The sequence below is a fragment of the Athene noctua genome, chromosome 3 (genome assembly GCF_965140245.1).
Source record: "Athene noctua chromosome 3, bAthNoc1.hap1.1, whole genome shotgun sequence".
NCBI lineage: Eukaryota > Metazoa > Chordata > Aves > Strigiformes > Strigidae > Athene > Athene noctua.
The window spans coordinates 8,568,534-8,592,615 of record NC_134039.1 but is presented as its reverse complement, the minus strand read 5'-3'; the positions used below and the strand labels follow the sequence as shown (position 1 = coordinate 8,592,615).

At 42.7% G+C, this 24,082-nt stretch overlaps 1 protein-coding gene across 2 annotated transcripts in view; it reads right to left on the bottom strand.

Moving 5' to 3' along the window:
- Positions 1-17,653: 17,653 nt before the first annotated feature.
- The window catches only part of TULP3 (TUB like protein 3), a 33,033-nt gene continuing 26,604 nt past the window's right edge, over positions 17,654-24,082 (bottom strand). For both annotated transcript variants that reach the window (XM_074901899.1, XM_074901900.1), the window contains 3 exons: positions 22,817-22,915; positions 20,500-20,671; positions 17,654-20,002 (listed from right to left, as the gene is read on the bottom strand). In XM_074901899.1, coding sequence (XP_074758000.1) covers positions 19,869-20,002; positions 20,500-20,671; positions 22,817-22,915 — 405 coding nt within the window. In that variant the 3' untranslated portion in view covers positions 17,654-19,868. The remainder of the gene's footprint in view (positions 20,003-20,499; positions 20,672-22,816; positions 22,916-24,082) is intronic.

Genomic DNA, 24,082 nt, shown 5'->3' with positions numbered 1-24,082 from the left:
TAATGCAATGTCTCCCAAATCTCAGCACTCTATCCTGGCAGAAGCAGAAGGCACCATGACTGAAAGGAAAAAGGCACGAGGTTGCAGGTCAAGAATCCTAGGCGCTTAGATTGTTTCTACTGCTTATCTTCAGAATGACCTTGGGCAAATTCCTTCAGTTCTCTGTGCCTCTCTGCCCCCTCATCCTTTACCAGCTAGGCTATTATATTTGCCACCGGGCAGGAGTAGAAACTGTTTTCTCTTTGAACCTAAGCAGGCAGCTGCTAGTTCTTGAAAACTACAGTTATAGTCTACTTATAAACACCTGCAGTAAAGGCTGAAGTCATTGAGTGGAGCTACTAAAACACACATTCAGAAAGCAACTTCAGACCATTCAGACACTTCCAGTCAACCTTAGAGAAAGAAGATAAATGCCCTCTAAAGACACAGATCATTCCCCTGCCTTAACCCCAAAGCTGTTTGTTTACCTTCTTGAGCTATAAGTAATATTCACAAGCCACCAGTTGAGAATCCAGTTAAATGTGAGTTCAAAACTTCCCTGATAACTACACTGAGCTAGGTAGCAAGAAATAAGAATAAGGCTGCTTTGCTGCCTTTTTTTTTTTTTTTTTTTTTTTTTTTTTTTTTTTTTTCCTAGAGCAACAGAATCATCAAACCTATATTGAACAAGAGAGTAAGGAGAGAGCTCTGACATGCCAAGTCAGACTAACTCAGAACTATTACAATGAATGAGGACGGAGGAGAAATTTGGGCCTGGTATATGTCAAAAACTAGCTAGAACAAAATTTGTGCATTTATGCCATGCCCTAGTTGGTAAATAGGAAAAGCAGGTCCATTCATTCAACTTCAAAAGTTCAAAAATTCAGGGCTCACAGCCACAGAAACTTTTCTGACATCAAAAACCATTACATCATACACTGCTTTTTAAGTCTCTGTTTTCTTACCTCTTTGGATTTGTTTACAAAATCTGCTCCAAGACAATGATGACTAGATTTATTCTTTTTAATAAAAGCTGAAATTCTTAAAAACTTTATCATTTCAAAAGCTGAGGTTGTAAAAAGAGTTGTCATCACTGGCTCTCAGAAGGTTTTGCTGCTCCTTAGTAACTTTAGACAGCGGCAGATACCTATTTTATATCTCCATAACCCACCAAAAGCTCAGGAAACAAGTAAGATGATACTGAGCATTTGAATATTTCTAGACATAGTATACTTCTTACACTACGGTGCAGCATTTTAACAAGTGGTTTACATAGACATTTAGAAAACCCAGCATACAACTTACTTCCCATGAGAATATCTGGAACACATGAGCCACTGGAATGGCCTACCACTGCCCATCCATCCATTTCAGCCTCTACATTAGATTATTTCAACCCTCTTGACCCATGATACACATTTTCAGAGCTCTAATGAACATAGGAAGAAAGAATAAAATGGGAGGCAAGGAGGGCAGAAAGAGGAACTCACACGGGGCCTTTACCACTGGGACAGACATCCCAAGCACGCTGTGAATGGCACCAAAGCAGGCAATGTGACTTTAAGAGACCCTGAAATGAACAGTAACAGTTGCTTCCCCCACCAAGCATCTATCACCAATACATCCCCTTTCACTGGCAGATGCTCAATAAAAAATTACACAGGTATTCAAAAGGTTGTTCTGCTGGGGAATCAGCATAGAGGAGTTAAGCTTTCCACGGGGGGACTCTGACAAAGAAACAGAAGCACTGTGTTCCAGCTGTTCTTTTTTTGATATCTCCCCAAGAATCCCTAGTCCCTGGAGGCTGTCAAGGCCTTCCATATTTAACATACATTAAAATCTCCATACACAAGGCACAGAGTAGTTTTAACTTAGGCTGACAAACTGGGAAATGGAGGGGTTCAGAAAGAAGCTTAAGGTGTGACAGCAAGGGTATTCACAGTACCACCTGTATTTGGAGCTGCAAGTCTCGTAACAGCCAGCAAGCTCCACACCAAATGAAAACATACCTTAACTGCTCAGTGGTATGACTCCCAGAGCCACTGGAAGCTACAACCTCTGCTATCAAGCCAAATCCCCTAGCAATGCATACAAGTAGACAAAGTCATCTCCTAGGGAATGTAGAGCCATCATAACCATAAAAAGCACCTACTCTGAATCCAGTTATTTTCATCTCCTTAACGTCCATGCAGACACAGATGAATACCTAGCAGATGATTTCAGCATGGCACATACATTTTGGAAACTAAACAAATATATCTGAAGCATAACTTCCTCCCACCCCTGCATACAGACCCTAGGAATTGTTCACGTTTTATAAGGCTTCACATCTGCACCAAGCGCCTTTGCAAAGGAAACTCTGGGTCCTTTTTGGTCCAAGCTCCAGAATAAGTGGAGGCGCAAACACGCTGTATTCGGTTCCATGTCAACTCCCAAGGCTCTCTACTCCAAACACAAAGGAAAAGTTGCACCAGTTTGAGCAGATGACGCTTGTATATTCAGGGAAGTCCACAAAGCAAAAGACAGAATATGTGAGCCTTATTGGTGTAAATTAAATCAAGGGAGATGTGGAACATATGGGCAATGAGAGAAAAATTTATATAAATATTGAAATTACTAGATACTTTTTTTTTTTTTATGCTCCTTACTTTTTGTGCCTTGACCAGCAATGTTAGTCTTATCCCAAGCTACAGCTAAGTCAGCAGGCACTGAAATGTGCTATCGTGGCCAATCTGAATGTTTCTACACCTTGGGGCCTGATTCTGCTTTCCCTCCTTGGCACTAAAGCTAATCCTGATGAATGATGAGAAGAGTGGAATTGTACAGACTATAAAATCAAGGGTGTTTGGCCATCTCCAGCTGCAACCATCCAGACACTAACACAAATTCCCAAGAAATTTCATAGACTGAAAAGACCATGCAAATCCTTATAGCTCTACGTCTCTAGTTCAGTAAGATGCCCAGGGCTTAAAGAGCTTGTAAAGTTTTCTTAAATAATGCTGCTTAAATAGTAAGCTCCATGAGCAATCCCAGGCGATACGCTGTGCTCAGAGGCAATAAACAGTCATACAGGGAGCTCTGGTCAGGTGCTATCTGGTCTGTGGGTCTCTTTTTTGGCTGAAAAGTTCAGGCCTTCTGTTTCTTGCACTGTTGATCTGAACTCTGAACTCACTGGTGGCCGAAGTGGCCATTTATTAAACTCAACAAAGCAAACTGTAGAGAAGCCATGGGCTAAACTCTATGGTAAATGGCTTCAGTAGTATAGCACTGAAAAACTGCCAGTGGAATCACTTGCCACTGAAAAAGCAATCTGGTCAAAACCAGAGCATTTTTCAGAAACATACTAATGTTGAATGTGTTGTTTATATGGAAGGTTTGAATAAATATTCATTAGTAACTACTTTAACAAAATACAGATGTTTCAGCATCTAGCTTTCAGTTTGCTTCTGTTTTCCCATTCAATCAATAGTAACTATTCAGATACAGCTTGGTAACTTTTATGCTGATCTGTATTACTGAGTGCTCTAATGTCAGTAAATAATACTTTAAAAAAAAAAAAAGTAGAAAAAAAAAATTTACAACTTCTGCCTGTGGAAAAGCTTGTAAACACAGAACTTTCTTCTGATGTCAAGGGAATTTGATTCTGAAATCACTAAACTGACATCCCAGTTCCCAAGGCGTGCTCAGACAATTCCTTCCCTATCTGGATCTCCTCACCAGGCACAGTTCTTAGGATCAGAGAAGTCAGAGGATGTTGTCCCATTCTCATAACAGGAAGTTTTGCCAGAGGTCCCAGACTTAGTGTTTGTTCACTTCAGATTCTTCCCAGTTTCAACTTACACTTCGCTTCTAGGCTCTCATATTTCTGATATTGTACCTTACAGTTGTTGTTACTGTGATCTGACTCTTATTTTACTGAGAGAGCTGACTAAATACCTACCTTTGTGGATTCCAGTCATGGACTCTCTCCCAAGATCAAAGACACAAGCCCCTCACAGCACCTCCACCTCCTCACCACAGTATCTTTACTTCCTGCTTGTTTCCCTCTGTCCAAATACCTTTTCTTATTCAGTCCCGGTCCCCGTTCTTCTTTCTGCTACGGCCCAACTCTTAATAAGTAACTCACTAAGGCAGGCTTTTGGGTCAGAGGAAAGCAAAACCACTGGGAAAGCACAAAAATCTTTCAGCTCCAGCAGCTCTGGTTTAATTGTTCTGATGCTGGTAATTTCAACGCTAACTCCCTTTCCTTTCACACATGGTATCTCATTGAGATTCAGAGATCCTGCAGGGCTAGACAGCTGCCAAGAGCCCTTCAGCAAGGTCTCATTGACAGGGAGCTCATCTTTAACAGACTCTGTAGTCTGACACATCTGCTTTCTAATATCAATCCCTCAGTCATTACTGTTGGTAACAGCTCCCTCTTAAGTGTTTGTGGCAGCTGCTCAACACAAAATCATATTTTCCTGAGGATCTGAAAAATTGCAGCCAGCTGCCTCCAGTTGTTCAGTTTTCTTAGAGCTGCTCTGTCCAAAAGACTCCCCCCCGCTCCATGGCCACCCTCTGTCTCTGCCGGGATCGGTATCGAGCAGGACACGCTAACCAGAGCCGTCCCTGTTCGCCCACCCCTCCCAGGCAGGAGCGCTTGCCAGCACAGCCGTGCGGAGTCTGACCGTGCGGTTCCACTCCTGCTTCTGAGCTGGCAAGTCACTTCATTTTATCAAGGACATCGCTTCATCCTTGGTCTCATTTAATGGAACTACAAGCTCTGGGGGCAGGGACTGCTTCCCATGACAGGTATTCCTTGATGTCATTGTAACGCAAATAAAAGCAAACAATTCCGGTATTCACTACCTTGGTAACATGAGCCAAATACTGCTACTATAGAAGATCTGAACCACAACATTTTCATATCTCATCAGCAGTCAAACAGAGAATTTCAAAAAACAATGAGTTTGGCCAGAAGAGAAGATGTCCTGCTGCTCAAACTATAACTTTAGAGTAGTTTATAACAATAAGAAAACCTGGAAACAGCAACAACCAGACAGTTACTTCCATCCAGAACACACTAACAAATGAGCTTACACAATGCAGTCATACAAGGAGATTTGGGTTTAGGAAAGCAACAGTTTGGAATACTATGAAATCTATTGCACAAGGTATGATGGAAGAAGATAGCATTCAAACTTACCAGAGGAAGAAGGCTGGGAAATTCTACAGGACACTACAATAATAGCTCAGTTCCTCTGAAAGAGAAGAATGAGTGCAATCAGTAGATGAGTAGCTCCAAGGGGGTGCAACTCAAAGACTGCAGGAAAAAAAAAAACGTACTGGAAAGGGAAAAAGTGGGAAAGAAGCTATTCAACAATAAAGTCTGTTAAAAGCTCGCAGGCAAAAGAGGACAGAAATCATTAACATGTTACAGGGTCTTTACAGAGCAAAATAAAGATGCAACTGTAGCAAGACCAGCTAGCACTGAACTATATCTAAGCAGATAACAGCACTTCTGCAGCACCAGCCAGCAACCAGTTGCTCAGGCTCCTCAGGAGCTACATGCCAGTCACTAAACCAGCCTGGAGCCAGAGAAACTCTGAGCTTCAGCAGAAGATCCAGCGACAGTGTAGATGGGTGAGAGCAGTTCACTGAGCCTTTTGAGGGAGCTCCACTCGAGCACGACACAACAATTTAGCCAAGTGGTGAGCCTGGCTGCAATCTCACCTTTTGCCCTGGGTCTCCTGCGATCCCTGAGCAATGCTGGCTATGCCCTGTGAACAACCTTATCCACCCAGGACACCAGAGTAATGCTGCCTAATCCTTTGAATAAAACCAGTTAAGGTAACTGTTACTTGCTGTAGGTGAAGCAAAAGCTCTTAACAGGCAGCAGCACCAGGCGAGGAAGAAAGGAGAACTGAGATTTCCCTCTGTGTGCTGGGCAAGGTAATAAAATCATTACATCTACAGGCTGCACCGTGAGATTTTTGTCCCCATCTCACCACTAAGACTGGTTTACAAAGGGACAAACACTACTAGCCTTAGATCATATCCAGTATAAGCTTGGGCTCCAGATGAATGCTTATCACACTGCCTAGCACAAAATCAAGCTTGGTTTGCTTGCTACACTGAAACCGCCTGCAGCAGCTGCTGTTCAAAAGGCACCTGATTTCCTGAGCAAAGCAAAACAACACTCTTAAATTATTGCAGTAGCTGAGCTCTGGCTGAAACAGAGAGAGGATGTAGTGTCCAGCAGAGTGATATAAATCAAAGTAAGGAGAGAGAAGAACTTGTATCAGCACAGCCCTGGATAATGCAGTCAAACAGGATGTGATGAGATAAGGCTGTGTGTGGCCTTGCACACCATCCAATCAGTTACAGTTGTGATAAAGGAAACAGAACAGAGCCTCACTGCCCTAAGGAGGGCAGAAAAAAAACCCAGCACAGCCCAACAACATAAATACCCAAAGGCTGGTTTTGCTCCCGCTGCTCTAGGGGTGGCCAACTTGGGGATTGATCCTGGGCCACAAGCAACTCATCCACAGCTCCCACGTACAGGAGGCCACGGACTGACAAAATGACTACTGCGTGATTAACATCTCATCTAGGAGAGAAAAATGAGCCAGCGAGGGCAGCAGAGATTGACACTGCCAGGTTGCCCTGGGATTGAGCCACACGCTGGGCTGGCCCCAGCCCTCAAAGGAACAGTGCAATTCCTGGGGAGTCACCGCTATCTCCCACACGGGAGCTGTTCCCAGAGCTCCCATTCTCCCTGACTTTCCAAGACATGTGGCATGTGTTTCACAGCTTCCCAAGCAGATGAAGGTTGTGGCAGGGTGAAAACGGTTAGCCACCCTCGTGCTAGCAGCAGTAGTCACCATGAGTCGTTCCCCCAACAAGCTGTTGGGGGAGATGGTTAGAAAGCACCAAACCAGGAGAAAGGCAAATAATCATGTCCCTTTGCTACTGCAGAATCATCAGTAGTGTTAGCTAACACGCCTAAATCACAACTGTCAAGTATAAATAAGTGTAGACATCGACTGATTAAAATGACTTGGGTCTTACCAAACCAAGTTAGAGACAGAAATTAATCATGCTTAGCATTTTCTCAAAGACTATTATTCACTTAATTATTAAAGGATAAGGAACCTTTAATAGCAACCTCAAAAAACCTTGCTCCTAAACCTACTGCAAGTCAGCTGTCCTGAAAAATCTCACCTTCAGACTCAAAAGCCCCCATTTTACCTATGGAAAAGACTATAGCACAAAAACTTAAGTGAACCACCCAATGACAAATCAGACTGGGAGCAAAATCCAGACAAGAATTTCAAGACAAGAAAAGATGAACTTCAGAAGCGATTTGGAATTGCAAGGTATGTAACTTCGGAGGGACTCATGTTTAACACTGCCTGGAAATTGTGCATCTTTTGAGTCTTTTCTGACAAGTAACATGAAATCAAGAGACTCATAATGCCCTTTTTACAATATCCAAATAGAATTTTTATTTCCCAATCCTGTCTCTTGTTCATGACATCAGCCTCTTGTCTAGGACTCAAGGGTTGATGTGCCAAAACCCCTCACAATGGTGACACACTTCACTTCCCATGACACTAATGGCAGAATTTCACATGAACTCAGGAGACACATGTTTGCAAATCTCACCCAAAGCAATGAAAACATTTCGCTCCAAAACTACAGCCGATCTCCAAGAACAGAAATAGCTGAACCTGAGCTAAGAGACTTAAAACAGAATAGACAGAAGCACTGACCACATAAGCCACGAACACAGCCAAATTTCCGCATGTGCAGTGCTGGTGGGTGGTCTGTGTTGCGGGCACAACCTGTCCGGCCAGGCCTAAGCCCTGTACTAAAGCCTCAAGACGGAAGCAAACCACAAACAGGCAGAACGGGTATATAAAAGAGGACGTCAATTCAGTCAACCAATTAAGCATGCATCCTGATTTTAGTAGCTTTAGATGGGAGCTTAAAGGTGCTTGATACTTTTGATAAACCAATGCCTGAGTAAAGAACAACAATTAAACATCTGCATCAGATGAATGAACCCTGCTCATGGCTACTAACCGACCTGCACTCTCCTGGAGTACTCAGAAACCACTCCAGCTCAGTTTTGGAGTACATGCCCCACCTGGAATACACAGCAGGTGAATATTCACTGCTTACAGCTAAGAAGATCGCTTCCTGAGGGCTGACACTGAGGAAAGTCCACCAGATTAGTTTTCCTATAAAAGACTCTGAAATTGCCTAGCAGACAAACAGACGCCAGCCATTTTAGCCGGATTCCAGTTCTCCTAACAGTTTGATACAAGAGACAGTAAAGCTGTCCTCAACTCAGACTAGTGTGATTTTGAGATCAGAACTCTTCCCTCTTAATTGTGGTATAAACTCTGTCATTTCCAAACTGCTGAACATATGGGGATTTCACAGAAAGCAAGTGAAAATAATGAGAATCAGTAAGTACATCCCCAAACCTCAAACAGGAATCACTAAGCAAAAGAGAAAAAAGAAATGCCAAAGCCTGAAAAACACAGGTTAAACTTGCCCCCAGATATTACAGGAAAGCACTAACCTCCTGATTTATCTCTTTGCCCTTCCAGACCCTTCTCACCAGGAAGGTCAACAGGTTATATACCTTCTGCTGGATTAATCTACAGGAGAAAAAGGGCAGCTAGCCAAGGAAAACTAGATTCTTAAAGGGACATGGCCAACCACAAACAACACCAGTTTTTAAAGCATGTTCTTACAAATGAAACCTGTGATCAAAAACGCTGGAAAAAGATGCTGCTTCTCTGTTTTTCAGTTAGCTTACTAGGTGGATAGAAACAGTGATTTACATTGTTTCCCCTGCACAGTTATTTTCTTCTGGTAGGGCAGATCCTTCACAAACAAATGGGAGGAGAAAAATAAACAGGATTTTATTTATTTATTTTAATAAATATAAATCAAAGAGCAGAGAGCGTACTTGGAGAAAAACTTTTTATGCAAACCTCTCTCTTACACATCTCTTTTTTTTACCTAAGCTGACAAGATTTTCAAACCAGGAGAACCTTTCTAAATCCTGCTAGTCTGGTATCAGTGAGCTTATTTCAAGGATCTCCTATGGAGAAGTATGATCAGCTAAAATGAACTTAAGACCCATCAGCAAATCCTCCCTTTCCATTTCAGTATACACATGCTCAGTGTTCTCTTGACTTTTCCCCCTTCAGTTAAAACGCTCCTGGTTACAAGAGATTAGACTTTGCCTGGACATCTGTCATTAATGGTTACCATACTGTTTGAAGGGAGGCACTTTGAGGACTATGCTAATTTTTTTTCTCTTTGGCAATAGCAAAGCAGATGCTTCAAAGGCTTGTATCCAGGCTCTGAAAGACACTGGCACTCATGTCTCTGAAGTACAGCAAAGTAAAACACCTACCCTTTGGCAATCATATTCTAAGGAAGGTAAGAACAAGGTAATTATAAACTTACAACGGAACAGAAAAACAGAGCCAGTGACTCAGCCAGTGGCACCGGGAACTGGAAAACCTGCCCCTCCCTAGCAGGAAAACGTCTCATTCATATGGTGTTAAAAACAAAGAGGAGTGACTGCATCATCTCCAGAAAAAGGAGGACCCAAGGGGCAGGAACAACAACAAAAAAACCCACCCCCAAAAAACCAAACAAATTCCCCCAAGAACCCAAAACACCACCTCCAAACCCTGAAGAACTCTTTCTAATCATTTAGTCTCAGATCTTGTAATGAGCTCCATACATGTAAATTCCTGACTTTTTACAAGGCTCTACAAAGGAACGGGATGGGCATTTATTTAGCATGGCAGTGGGCATAATGCAGACGATGGGGAGAGAGAGGAGCATACACTACTGTAAACATCAATATACTTGATTGCTCTTCAAAGGAGGATAGAATTGCCATGAAGTCAGGGAATGAAAAGACTACAGTGCATGATGTAATAGGTTTAGATTTAGAATAGCATTTGCTACTCTCCAGGGAAATCACAAGGGAAAAACTACTTCAAAATTGGCTTTGGAGAGTACTGCTCATATTATTACAAAAATTAACTAATGGTTTCAAAACTAAGCGTAATGATATATACCAATGGAACCAACAGGTACAGGGGGCATCTACTGGGTTGCTGCAGGGATCTTTGCCAGTCGAGTTTTCTTTGACATCTTAATTAGAGATCTAATACTGAATAAAGGCATTCTAATGAAACTTGCAGATGATTAAGTTTACAAACACCAGTGGACAGAAACAACTCAAAGGGATTCAGACAGCTCAAAAACAAACAAGAGAAAAGCAAGGGGGGGACAAATAAGACTGTGGAAAAAGTAATGAAACCAAAGAAACAACAATGAAAAAAACCCAGTTAAATCAAGGAAAAAGCTCTGCCAGAAGCAGGAGCTAAAGACATGCAAGAGTGAGAATGCTGAACAAATGAGAGTTGTCTGCAAAGCAAATACTTCTACAAAACGACCAATGTAACTTTTGTCTGCCTGTGCTCAGATATCACTTCAGGCAACAGAGAGATGAATCACCTCCAACACATGGAATATCAGATCTCATTCTGCAAAAGGAACACAGATAAACTGAAGAAAGAGTATAAAAAACCCCACAATCATTAGGCCTAGAGTAATAGACATTGTATAATCTTAAAAGTTGTCTCATTAGTAGCTTGTAAGAACTTGGTGGAAATGCAGAGAGAGACAGAATAAGCAATCATTTCACAGAAATATACACCAAGGCAAAAAACTGTTGCACTAGAATATGAAAGCTTTTCTGACGTTAAAGTACTTTGAGCGATGGAAAAGTTGCCCAAGAAAATTACTGGAAGATCCATTGCATGCATGGGGGGAGGGCAACAAACAAACAAAAAACCAAACACAAATTAACAAAGGACAAATCTGAGTTATAGGGAAAGTGTAATAGGTCTTTTTAAAAAGGTAACACTGAATTTTTGCTTTCTTAAGACACAGCTGTGGCCAGATAAGAGAGAAAATCCTTTTGCTATCACAGGAGCAACTGTAGACATGCTTCAGGGAACTTCTTAAAGTGGGAAAAGTTGGCAGAGTTGCTAAGAAAATATCCCTTTTCTTCTCCCACTGCCCACCCACTAGCCATTGCACCCCTTTCTCTGGGCACACCAGCATTTATGCAACCATATGATTAACTGGAGCGGAGAACAGATGTGGCTGAGAACTAACGTGCTAAAAGAGAGTGTTGCTTTTCATCTGGATGAGCCCCTTGGCCTGGGTCAGTGAAGAGCAGTGCCAACACCCATGCCAGCGACAAAGGAAAGAGGTGTGACAAGTACGGAAACGGACAGTCTGAAGCTGTGCGGACAGGTTCTGTATACAGCAGTGCCAGCCTAAAGTCTTTGTGAACCCACCCCTTGAGTTAGGTTGTGACAGAACCAAGAGCTGAAAGATACAATCAGAAAAAGACACGTAATAGTCAGGAAGGAAAGCTGTGAATGAGTATAAGGTCACTCCAAACAGAGATGCAAGCAGCATCTGTTGGAAACGGTCCTTTTTGGCAACCTTCTCAAAACTCCACTTACTGTGTTTGAGTTCTGTGAAACAAATACCTGAGTAAGAAAACTAACAGCAACTGCGATTTTATTTTAAACCACAAGCAAGATCTGGTGCCATGGTGCCCTTTTTCTCTTCAGAGCTTGAAAGTACTGTTTTCATACCATTTTCCCACAGGTGTTCTGTAATACACTAACACTGAAACACTTATCACAGTAAATAACCTACAATACTTCAAAGCCATCAGTAAAATTAATTTTAAAAAATCCAAAAGATGGAGCAGGAACCAAGCCAGTGGAGAAATTCCTAACACCCATTCTCATGCACACTAATTGCTCCCAAGATTACCTCTGAGAGGATGCAAGCAATGCGCTGCTAGTCCAGTTTAGAGACTATAAACTTTGTGGCATGCTTGACTTTGAGGGAGCCATCCAGATCGGGATTTAGGAAAACCTCATGTTTGCACCCACTGTCTGGCTGCCCTTCACTGCCAACTCAAGTTCCAAAGAAAACCACAGAGTCCCTCAGCATCCCCCAGCCCTGATAAACGAAGCCCCTCTGTATTCATCACAGCTCGATCCAGGCTCTTCTCTGTCGTGAGAAAAAGCTATCAAGACCAAAAGGCTTTGACTGCGCGGGTTAGCACAACACTTGTTATATACCCAGTCTGCTTTCCCCTTGTTCTGCTCCTCTCGCCCCTCCCCGTTACTCTGTGCCCTGTCCTGCTGCCCACTTCCTTCTGCAGGAGAAGAACAATAAAACCTCTTACATCTCCGCAGACACATGGACAGACAGGTGAACGACTGCTCCGCTCACTTTGCACACAGACAATTCAGTCAAGTCTAGGGAAAGACGATCTGTTCGTAATAGGAAACAAGGGGAAAAAAAACCAACAAAACAACCCAAACCAAACACCAACAAACCCCAAATCTCCTTCACTCCCACCCAGCCCCGTGCGTTTGAAAAGTATTTTGTGTTATTGGTAGAGGATTCGCAGATTCTTAAGGTTAAAAAGTAGCATGAGTGTAACTTCAGGTTAAACAAAAACAAACCAAGGAGCTTTGGTAGATTAGCTGTGGTTGGTTGGTTTGGGGTTTTTTACTTTTTACTCATATACGGCCATTCGCCATAAAGTACTTTACAGAAGTCCTTAAAACACGTAGAGTTACACCTCTTCCCCTTCTACAAAAATGCCCCGTCTTTATCATCGCCTGTAAGGAACTGTTTAAACGGAATTATCTACACAGGATAAAAGATTACTTGGGGAAGCTTTTTGTTTGGTTTTTGGTGTTTGGTTTGTTTGGTGTTGGGGTTTTTTGTTTTGTTTTTTAAATTTAAATCCTTTCCTGAGGCACGCCACCAAAATTCAACTCTAACTTCAGAATAACTGATATTCAGCATTCCCTCATCTTTTGGTAAATGCTCTGTAACAACCCACACGCCTTCTCACGGACGGCTTTCTAAATTTCTGTTGTTGTTGTTCTCTTTTTCCCCAAAACATCTTCTATAATTTACACCAAAATTTATTCCAGAAAGTACAGTTTCTCCTCTCCAGCCTCCCCCAAAACATCTCTGCGAAGGGTACAGAAACCTATTTTTCTTTCCCCTGAGAAGCGGCTGGCAGTTTTCAGCCGGTGCCACGGAGTTGCTGCGGTCCCGGCGGGGGCAGCCGCCGGAGCCTCCATCGAGGATGTTCCCACCGCTTCCTTTGTACGCGTGAGCCTCCCCCGCCGCCCAGGACCGGCCCCAAGCCCCCCTTCCCCCGCTCTCTCCTGCGGGCACCCGCGCCCCTTCACCCCGCGGGAAAGCGGCCGCGGAACGGCGTGTCCTGACCTGAGCGCGGCTGTTGTTCCGCGGGGGCAGCGGGCACCGGCTTCAAATCCTCCTTCTGCTCCAGGACTTGCTGCCAAAAGAGCAGATGAGGGATGTTGCTGCGCGCCTGCCCCTCGCTCCCGCCCGATCCCCACCCCCGGGCCCGCAGGGGTGGGAGCGGGCGGGTCGGCTCCTCGCTCAGCATCGCCACCGCCGAGGCGGGGAGAGGGGGGGGAAAAAAAAAAAAAAAAAAAAAAAAGAAGTTGCCGGGAAGCCGCGGCTGCCCCCGGGGCTCCCCCTACCCCCCGGTCCCGCAGCAGCGGGGACGAGGCGAACAATGCGAGGCCGGGCCGGGCGCTGCTGCCGGCGGGTGGCCGCAGCGCGGAGGGGCGCGGAGCGGCGGCGCGGAGCGGACACTCACCGGAGGAGCGCGGAGCGGCCGGCGGGACGGCAGGGAGGGGAAGGGGCGGGGGAGCGGCGGCGGCGGCCGGGCAGGAGTTTGGGAAGAAAAGGGAGGGCTTTTATTTCCCCTGGAGTTTGAAAGGAGGAAGTGAGGAATGCGAGGAATGAGAGTTGGTATGAAGTGAACGCGGCCGAGGGAGGGGACTGCCGGCTCGCGCAGGGGCTGGGACCGGGCTGGGGAGGGGACTGGAGCGGGGGGAGGCGAGAGTTGGGAACAAAACCCGGCGGGGCCGGGCGCTCCCCGAGCGTGCCCGGGGCGGAGGGAGCGCGGGCAATGGCCGGAAGAGGGGCCCGGGGGGGCGGGCCGGGCCGCCCCGCACGGCAGGGAGCGGAGGAAGGAAACTCCGGGAGGGGGAGCGGGGGAAGGGGGCGGCGGGGACGGCACCGCCGCCGGGAAGCGGCGCGGGAGAAGTTGGAGCCCGCGGCCGGGCCGGCCTCAGCCGGGGGAAGCGCCCGCGAAGAGCCGCCGCTCGCCCGGTGCTTTCCCCGGGGCCGGGATGGGGTCGGGGGGGGTGCTCCGCTCCCAGGGAACCCCCAGCCCCCCCCCGGGCTCCCCTGGGAGCCCCTTCGGGCCAGGCGCGGCCCGCGGACACCGCTGCGTCGAAGCCCCGGAGGGCTGGGCTGGGATTTCCACCCGGCACAGCCGAGCCCCTGCAAACCAAACCAGCCCCCAGCCCGCAGAAGTGGTTACACCAGTTTAATTGTCCCGAGAGCACCCCAGAAAGTAAACTACTCACCTCACAGCAAAAGGATGTCCTCGGGGGCTCTCCTCAGCCTCAGACCGATTCTCTTCTCCTGTCCATTCCCAGAGGAACGCCAACATGCTGCGCTGGAAAATGCTGATACAGGACTGGGAGCTGCGCTAGGGATGGAGCCTCATCCCCAGAACAAAAGCAGTAGTAAACCAGCAAGTTTAGTAAACGTAACGACATCCTATTATAAGCAGCTCCAGGCAGTGCAGCTACATCAGCAAAATAAACTTCTTCACGTCTCCAGCAGGTGACTTTGGCACAGATGCCTGGTTGGTGTGCACGTAACTACGTGTGGTAGAGACAGGACACAGTTGGCTTTGTTTAAAACTTCAGTATAATGAAGAAATGGATTAAAAAGAGTATCAGCTTTTGCTAAGAACCCAAAGCTAAAAAAGTAACTCTTTCAAGTTCCTGAGAAAGAAACTGAAAACAGGACCTAAATGTGTCCTATGGCCTCAGAAACCAGGTGGTAAAACCATCTACTTCATAAGCATAGTCTTGGGATTTGGAAACCCAACTCCACTTTTTTTTTTTTTTTTTAGTTTGGTAGTGCTGAAGATAATCGCTATCAGTAATCCTCTTTCATACACTTACTGTTCTTTGTAAGGCAATGCAGCAATAATTTTATGAATACTTTAAAAAAGTTTTTTGATACAACTGTAGGATTCAAGAATATATAGAGTATAAATAAGATTAATTTTTTAACTTCAATTATTTTGTTACATAAAGCCCTGTCATGATCTCATTTAGCCACTGTTTCTACTAAGCCACATTTAAAACCATGTAATTTAACAAAACCCAAATAGATATTATAGGTAGCTCATTTCTCATCATGTGTTCACTGTGAATTCTAGGCCAGGTCTTATGATTATGTGACTAACATATTGTTTTGCTCTTATTTCCCTGCAGAATCAACATAGCTCAAAGAGAAGGAATTGAAACCTATTCCTTCTTGTGAATCATGACACAAATTGCTTGTGGAACTCCAGTCAATTACAGATGGAAACCCACTCAAGAGAACAGAGGTTTTCTGGCGGTGGGTTGTGTTGGGTTGGTTTTTTTGCTTTACTGGTCGTAATGTGGAAACAAACTATTCTCATTAGAACAAAAAGCAGAGGGAGTTAGTTCAGATTTAGTTCCCCAACATTATCTGTACTCTATCTGAATGATTTTGATATGCAGCTTTTAAAATAGTCATTTTTCACAGTAAAATAGTATTACTTTCCCTTTAATAAAGGGCTCAATTCAATTAAGCATTAAAAAAAAAATCCATCCTTTTTCTTAAGCTGTTTTGTTGCAGACAGCGCAATGGTTCACCTTGTTTGGAAATGTAAATTCAATCAAAGTAATTCCATCCTCTAGAATACATTCACCCATTTATGTATTCTCTAAGTTAAATGTTAAATTACCAGAGCAGTGTACAGTTATAATAGCCTTTACCTTAATGTGTTTTGTTAAAGTTAGTTGGCTTCTGGATTTTTTTCTCATTTTGGGACCAAAGAATTGACCTCCAGTTTCCAGCGGGGAAAGAATAGTTCCCTATAGAACACGTTAAGGGACGGAATGAGAAGACAAAAGCTCTACAGACCGTACAGTTGAAGAGCTACGAAGTAACAGTGGGTACAGGGTCTCTGCCTTCCTTCATGGCAGAGCTTTCCGTTCTTACCATGTCGCAGCTGCAGCAGGCTGTTTCCCTGGCAGTAAGGAAGCCCTTACACTAGTGTTGTTTTTCTACTCGCCTTCATAACTATATGCTGGGCCAAATCTCCTGGCCCTAGGATACCTTAAGTGTCTTTCTTAGTTTTGGGTTTCAGCAGTAGTAGTTCCAAACTGCAGTTACGTACAGCAGTTTGACACTGTGGCAGAGAAGATGAGATTCCTGGCTCTGTTGAAGAAGGAATCTGTCTGCAGTTCAGTTTCATCAGACTTTGCACAAACTCTTAGCTCTTGACCTGTAAATCACAGGGAAGGCTTTGCTTGTCTTCTGTACCAGGAACAGGAAACCTGGTTCAATGTCAACTGATTTACAGATTGTTCATACTAGCAATTAGAGGAGCATGCTAAGTAGAATATAATTATTATGCCAACAGAAACAAAAATCCCTGTCCTACTGCTACCAAATTCAGAAGCAAAACTTCATTGAGAGTGGGACTGACCCCTAAAAGCAAGAAATTATGCACTATCTTTTATGTTTGTGAGCCACGGAGCTCAAAGCAGCCTAGAAGCTGTTTTAGTCTGCTAGGCCTGCCTTTGGGTTTCATATTTAACAGTTCAGTATATTTCCTTCTTTGTTTTAAGATCTCTCTGGGATTTCAAGAATGTTACATTTGCATGTATGCAATTAATTTTATTGTACTAAGAACAAATGCCCAGTAATATTTCCTGCTCAGGTTTCTCTCTGAACTAAACCTAATTTGGCCCAGATGGGAAAAAAAGAGGTGCATGAAGAATAGAGCCTACACATTGAGAGCTGTATCGGTTTCTGATTATCTTACTGAGGTTCATACATCTCCCACTGGAAATAGGAAAAAATAATTACTTCAACTTGGTGTTCCTCCCAGCCTTGTATTATTTCAGTTCTTGGTTCAGAAATATATGGCGGTGTACTTCAACAGTGGAACAGGTTCAGACTGAGGGTAGGAAAATGCGTAAGGAACCATCTCAAAAGCCCTATCAGGATGCTGAGAGAAACATTAAAAACATGGGGCAGAGAAATGCAACTAGCTTAACAAGAATCAAATGGAAACCAAGAATTAGACAGGAAGACCTGCTGATGGGGTAAAAAAAATGCATTAGAGAGACAAACTTATATTTATTCCCAGACTTCTAAGTGTGGATTTTTTTTTCTTCACTGGTAGTAATGTAGAAGCAAACTATTCTGCTTAGAGCAGAAAGCAGCGGGAGTTGGGCAAGCTGATCAGATCAAAAAAACACCACAAAGGAAGATAATTGAGAATTGCAAAGGAAAGGAGGGGGTAACAAGAGAGATGAGATACAAGATAGGAATAAACTGAGGTAGTATCTAGTACAGGAGGAACAAAGACCATCCACAAGTGACAGCAAAATCCTACAAAAAAACTCATTTAGAATTAAGGATTTTTTCAATATATAAATTAGTTTATTTTCATTTAGATATAAAAGTTATAAATACAAATTCATGTAAAACAGTATCTGATAAAAGAGCACTGAATCTGTTCACCTGTCTGCATAATCTGACTGAGACCAGAGGCCCTGACCCTGCTAGGATCATCTGATGTCAACAGATAGCTCCAAGAGCCACTGCTGACAAGCCTAACTGAAAATGTGAATAAAGGGATGCTACTGTGGCCTTCTGAAAACAGAGAAAACTCACCTTGAATTGGAAATTAGCATTCTACCTTCAGGCCACCCCCAACTAACATAAGGCAGTTTCTTTCACACAGTCCTAGTCAGAAAAATAATCAGACAGGTAACAAACTGACTTAGTTTTTCTGGACGTGTAGAGGGAATGCAGAGCCACCAGCCAAGAACTCGGAAAAGCACAACTGGAAAACTCTGCCAGGTTTTATCTCCAGCCTGCTGAGCAGGAAGTACATGAAGGCACAAAAGAGACCCATGATTCAAGTTCTCTTCGGGACTGCTGATGAGATCATCTCAAGGCAGTGGCTCACCAGCTAAAGCAGAATGGGCATCTGAGAGATACATGAGCTGGAGTTCTCAGCATCAATTCATAACTTACAGTTACATATAGAGTTTACACATGATTACCATCTTTTTTTTTTTTTTTCCTGGCAACATCAGAAAATGTCTTCACAAAGTTTCATTATTTCAAAAAAAGCAAGTGATATCTACCACTGTAAAGAGTCCAGAGACCAAAAGCAATAAATCTGGCTCTTCGGAGCTTGAAACAGAGTTAAGTCTGCTGACAATGACAATATCCAAAGCTGGAGAACACCTATTCTTGCCTCAGTAGAGGGACAGTTTTTTCCAGGATCATCATGAATATGCCTTACGGTCATGACACAGGCAAGATAGTAACTGCTCTCTGCTGTAGTACACAGCAGATGTCTACACTATGAGGCTTACATGTCACAGTGTGCAGCAATTCACTCTGACGAATCAAGGCCATATGAATCAAGAAGCATTCCATGCTGTGACCTACAGTCTCCATATTGTTCATCCAGCATTAAAAATGGAACACTACAAGGACACATTGCAAAGCCCTGTAATACATTTATTAAATTTTTCAAACTTACTGATGCCTTTGAAAACACCTGTAATGTCTTTGTGAGGTAACTCCTTCTTATAGTCAGGTTAAAATTATTTATATAAAATCTACATTAATATGTCATGATTTGAGATAATCTCATGTTTAAAAAAAAAAAAAAATTGGTCACTAACTTATTCCTAAAAAATGTAGCAAATTTTTTGAACAATGGACAAATTTAAAATATTTCTGATCAGCTTACAGTTTAGATTCCATCAGAACACTGTTTCTCAGGAATAGTACTGTATATTGTTACAATACTACCTTCTGCCAAATTCAGTCAGATTCTATCATCTATTCAGTCTCATTTTTCACATGGTTAAGAATAACAGAAACAGCAATAGATATGATATCACCAACTAAAAAGGAAGCATTTGAGATGGATTGTTCTTTATTTGGTAAAACAACTGTCAAGGGATATGGAGCAATTAGAATAATGAAAGGGAACTGGAATATGAGCTTTTACAGACAAACATCCCACAGTGTTTTATTAGAGCCAATGTCTCGTTCCAGCTCTGAATTTGTTGAATATTACCTACAGTTGCACAGAGCCATAACCTGAATCCTTCCGTGTCTGATTGTTCTAACAGACAGCAAAATGCTACACAGGGCAAAAGAGAACCCATGCCAATAACCGTCCTCCTTTTTTCTGAATTCCTCAGTAGCATCATCTTCAGGGGAACTGTGGAAGTTCCAAGGTATATGAACACAAACCCATTATTATTCCAATCCTAGCTGCAATGGGTTCTAATTAGCGGGCTAAATTTCTTAGCCTGCTCTCATGCAGCATCTGTCACAAGGATTCTGAAAGCAGAATCAACACCACCAACAAAAACATCACTCATATTTCTTGTTCTTCCACAATGCATACAGAGACTGCTCTGTCTTGGGACAGCCTCCTAAGATGTCTACTGTCAACTACGATAAAGGTCTGAGGCCTGGTATTTACTTTCTAATGAGTCTGTAGAAGTCTGTCATCCAGTTCCCTTCCATCCCCAATGTGCTTTTTGTTACTCCACCTGGAACTCTTACAACAAGATGCAGGGATGGGAGTGAGTTCCATGTTTCGAGTCTGTTGTCTCTCATTCACAGGCCAATTTACTATCAAAGCTGGAGAGTCCAATAGCAAAGGCCTGAAGAGCACAGAGAGGATAATTATAGTCCAGAGTGAACACATCTTCTGCTACACGACCAAACTGCATCACAATGTAGTCAGCTGGGGAGAAAAGAAAGATTCAGAGATGAACAATTTCACAGTGAAGCAAAGAAAAAAACCAAACCAAACAAAACCCAAACATCCACAAACAAAAACCCACACATGTCTGGCAGTCCCAAATATCCATCCTTTCTCACCAGAGCGGCCTTGAAATCTGTTCTCTAGAGCGACTGCTGTTCTAGAGATTACCTTATCAGAACCAAAGCTCAAGCCACTCTTTTGCTGGGCTGAAGGTGCTGTATTAATCCTTTTATTTCCCTCCAGCAACCTTGCATTTAGCCTCTTTTTTGCTGCAGCTATGGACAGCAGTCTCTGCAGCCACCCCAGAAAAAGGGAGGCCTGATATACTGTTCTTGGCAGCTGAGAAGTCCCCAGCTGAATTCCTTCACCCAGACTCTCTTCTCCAGGAAGGATGTCCTATTCCCCCTAAACCTCATTAAATAAATTGGGTTCTCCCTGTTTGAATAAGCCCCACACACTCTCCACCAGACTCTTACGGTCATTGTCATGGACAATCTGGAAGTTCTTCACTGAGGCCTGAGTGACTCTCCCATGGAAATTCAAAACATAGGATTGAGTATCATCATTCCAGACTGGAGCCTTGTTGTGCAACTCAATTAGATTCTCTAAATTTTTGTTTTGCCATTTTGACAGCAGACTCTCATGTTCCTGTTCAGAAGAAAGAAATATATTTATCAGATTTGGAATAGCTCTGCTTTTGACTTCTGCCTCTCTCATGTGTGTGCACTCTGTCACTGGAAGGTCACTCCCTGTTTAATGAAACACAATGACAGCACTTAAATTCAGTCCTACTGAAAATTGCCTGCAAGTACCAGGAAGATAGTTCCATGGATTCCCAGTCCAAGCATTCCTTTTCACAAAATGAGCTATCTCTGTATCTTCACTTGAGAAAAAAGCATAAGAAAGAAGGAAGTGTGTGTACAGGAAAGGGAGCAATTCACAGGCCACAGATGACTACCGTCTTGCTGGCAGGAATCCCTTCTGAGCCTCAAAAGCTTTCTCTGATCCTGTTGGATCCAACTGCCACTTTTAACATTTTAAACTTTGAAACAAAAGAAACCACAGCACCAAGCCCTGGGGTGCTTCAGTAGAAAGTCCAAAGGCTACAGCAGGCTCTAAGTATGCTTTAAGTAGGTTAAATGACATCCTGACAGCAAGTGATGCACAATATGAAAATCAGAGAGAAATAAAACCGAAGAGATACAAAAAGTAGGTAAAACAGCACATCAAATTTGACAAACTGAATTACAAGGAGTTGCAAATAGTAGTGAGTGGAACACATGACACATGATTGAATTTTACAAGTTCTGCAACAAATAAAATCCAAACTGAAATAATATATGTTAAAAATTTCAAGAAAAATAATCTAAACAAGTTATTTAATGGGGAAAAAATGAGCAGAAAACAATCTGTTGTGGAGGTCTGACTGACATGCCTGTGGTAACTGTTTTAGTATTGTACACAGATATGATAGTGGATCTTTGAGGATAACCTAAACAAAGCTTAGTGTTCAAACTAGTTACTTTATATCTTTAATTTTTATCTTTATTTACTTTTTTAAAGATGCAAAAAGAACTTTGAGAACTGGCACCAAAGTGCATTTAGATGCAATTTTTCCTCCTTTAAAGTGGGGGCAGTATTGCTTAATTGGAGGCATTGCACTAGAGAGAAAGAAGACAAAAACAGAGACAAACTCCTATGCTGAAAGCTTTGCTGACTTTTCAGAACAGCTTTCTGTTTCCACTTCATCTGCTGTCAGTATGCTTGCCTGCTAGCAAAACAGTTGGGAAAAGAGGGGAGAAAAATAAAGGCAGGACCGTGGAATCATTACTGTACTGACAGGGGAGATGGCAAAACCAAGATATGAATAAACAACCAACTCCAGATACAATTTCCTGCCCATTCACAAAATTAAACCTCTTTTCCAGGCTTTCATGACTCAGTTTCCACTCCTGAAGCTTTTTTTTCCTCTGACCTCAACAAATACCCACTTGTCCTACTCATATCTACTCACAACACAGCTACAAATACCATCTTCTAGCTTAAAACACTGACCATGTCTTTCAGGCAGCACTCCTCCTTTATGCTTTTTGGTCTTCTATCAGACCAAACATAAAACCCATGTTAAGGGAACTGAATGATTTTCATCATACACCTTAATATATCTCCAGGTACAGTTCTGAAAGCTTTTAGCTACAGCATCCCCCATATGTATAAGAAATCCTCACTAAATAGTCACAACAAAACTCCATTCCTCTCCTCATCCCACTTTGAACTTTAAGAATCCTCCTTTTCTGTAATCCCTACAAGGAGACTGACAACATTCTGATCAAAAATGTATTTACTTGCTTTCTACTACACCAGAATACCACCATATCATCTATCTGTTGTAATTCACATACTGGCTAAGAACGTAAGCTCCTGGAGAAGTAGGTTTGTTCTGCGTTCACCCAGCTCTCAGCACAATGGGGTCCCACCCATGAGGAGGGGTTGTAGGTGCAACAGCAACCATACACCAGCCATTGCAACCTCGAAGTTATTAATACTGAGGCAGACCAAAGGACAAGTAAGGATACAAACACTATTCAGAAGGCTACAAATTAGGTAAAAGACAAGAACAAATTAACTAACACGTTTAGGCTACTTTGTATTTACTCTCCACTAGACTTGCTAAAGCCCTAGGTATTAACAACCTTGCTCTAAAAACCCTGGCCGCCACAGACACCCAGACCTCTACAAGAAAGTTTTAACCTCTTCCACCAATCTGAAACATGACCAAACTGCATAACTCACGTTTCGTGGACGGATTGGAATTCGCTTATGATTCATATTCATTCCTGGAATGATCACAGACATTTTTCTGGGACCCTTAAATCCTAACACATTGGTTTCCTGAAAGACAAGGAAAGATATTACCTTCAGTAAATTAAATACTCCATCTCAGATAAGGAAAAACAGAAAAAGTGAACTCGACTCCACATTTATATTGTTTTTCAGAGATTTCCTAGCTACAACTGTAGTAGCAGTTACCTAACTGCAACTGTGTTTAATCACTGAGAATATCTTTCTTTCCCATTTTGAGAACTGCGTTAGAAGACATACATGGTATTACCTGATTAAAGTGCATCTCTTATCCTAATGCAACGTTTACAAGAAAATCAGACAAGTGCAATTTCCAGGCACAAGTTTTTGCATCTGAGGCAGAAACATGTTAAAATCTTGCTAGTAAGCAAGTCTTAAATATGATAAAAGGAAAACACCTTTGACCGAAGTCTATGTTATCTATATATCACCATATAGGATAAAATGTTCCCAAGGAATAAATGACATTGTTCTTTAGGTGCTGTTATTTGTGTTTAAGAGCATACCTACAATTTTCTCTCAAATCATGCTCATTTATAAATGATTAAGAACAGACCCAGAAGGCAAAGTATTCAGCATCTGTCCAAGCTTCAATCTTAAGCAGATTTTTCCAGAGTACTGCAGCAGACTGTTCCAAAGTGGATTGAGTATAAAAAGCAAATGAAAAAAGTCTTGGCATTCTCAGACCATCCATTTAATAAAGTCAACCAAAATCCAAGGGTCCATTTAAAGTGTTCTGTAACAATGTCAGTGATAACCTTTTAAAATTCCCAAAGACCAACTAAAAAACCTAAATCTTTTAAAAGTACTGAATTGATTGATAGAAGTGATACAGTGCACTCTGCAGACACAGAACAAAGGTCTTTGGAGTTGCAACCTCTATTTCACTTCAGAAATTCTAGGGGCACATATGAGAATGAGGGTACTGACTTTATTCATATATAAGCTTTTCTGAACTTTCATCTGCAAGAAGTTCATAATCTGAAAAGCTGACTTTTTGTTATCTGCTGTACTCATTTTAACACCTTGGTCTGTACAATTAGGTAGGAAACTGAAGAATACTGTAATCAAAGGAAATATCCAGTGATAGTTCTGTAAACAGGCTAGTACTGGAATTATCACATCAATTTTTTTCCCAAGTGCCATTAAGATGAACACCAAAAAAATCTAGATCATGCCGCAGTAGGCTGATGCACT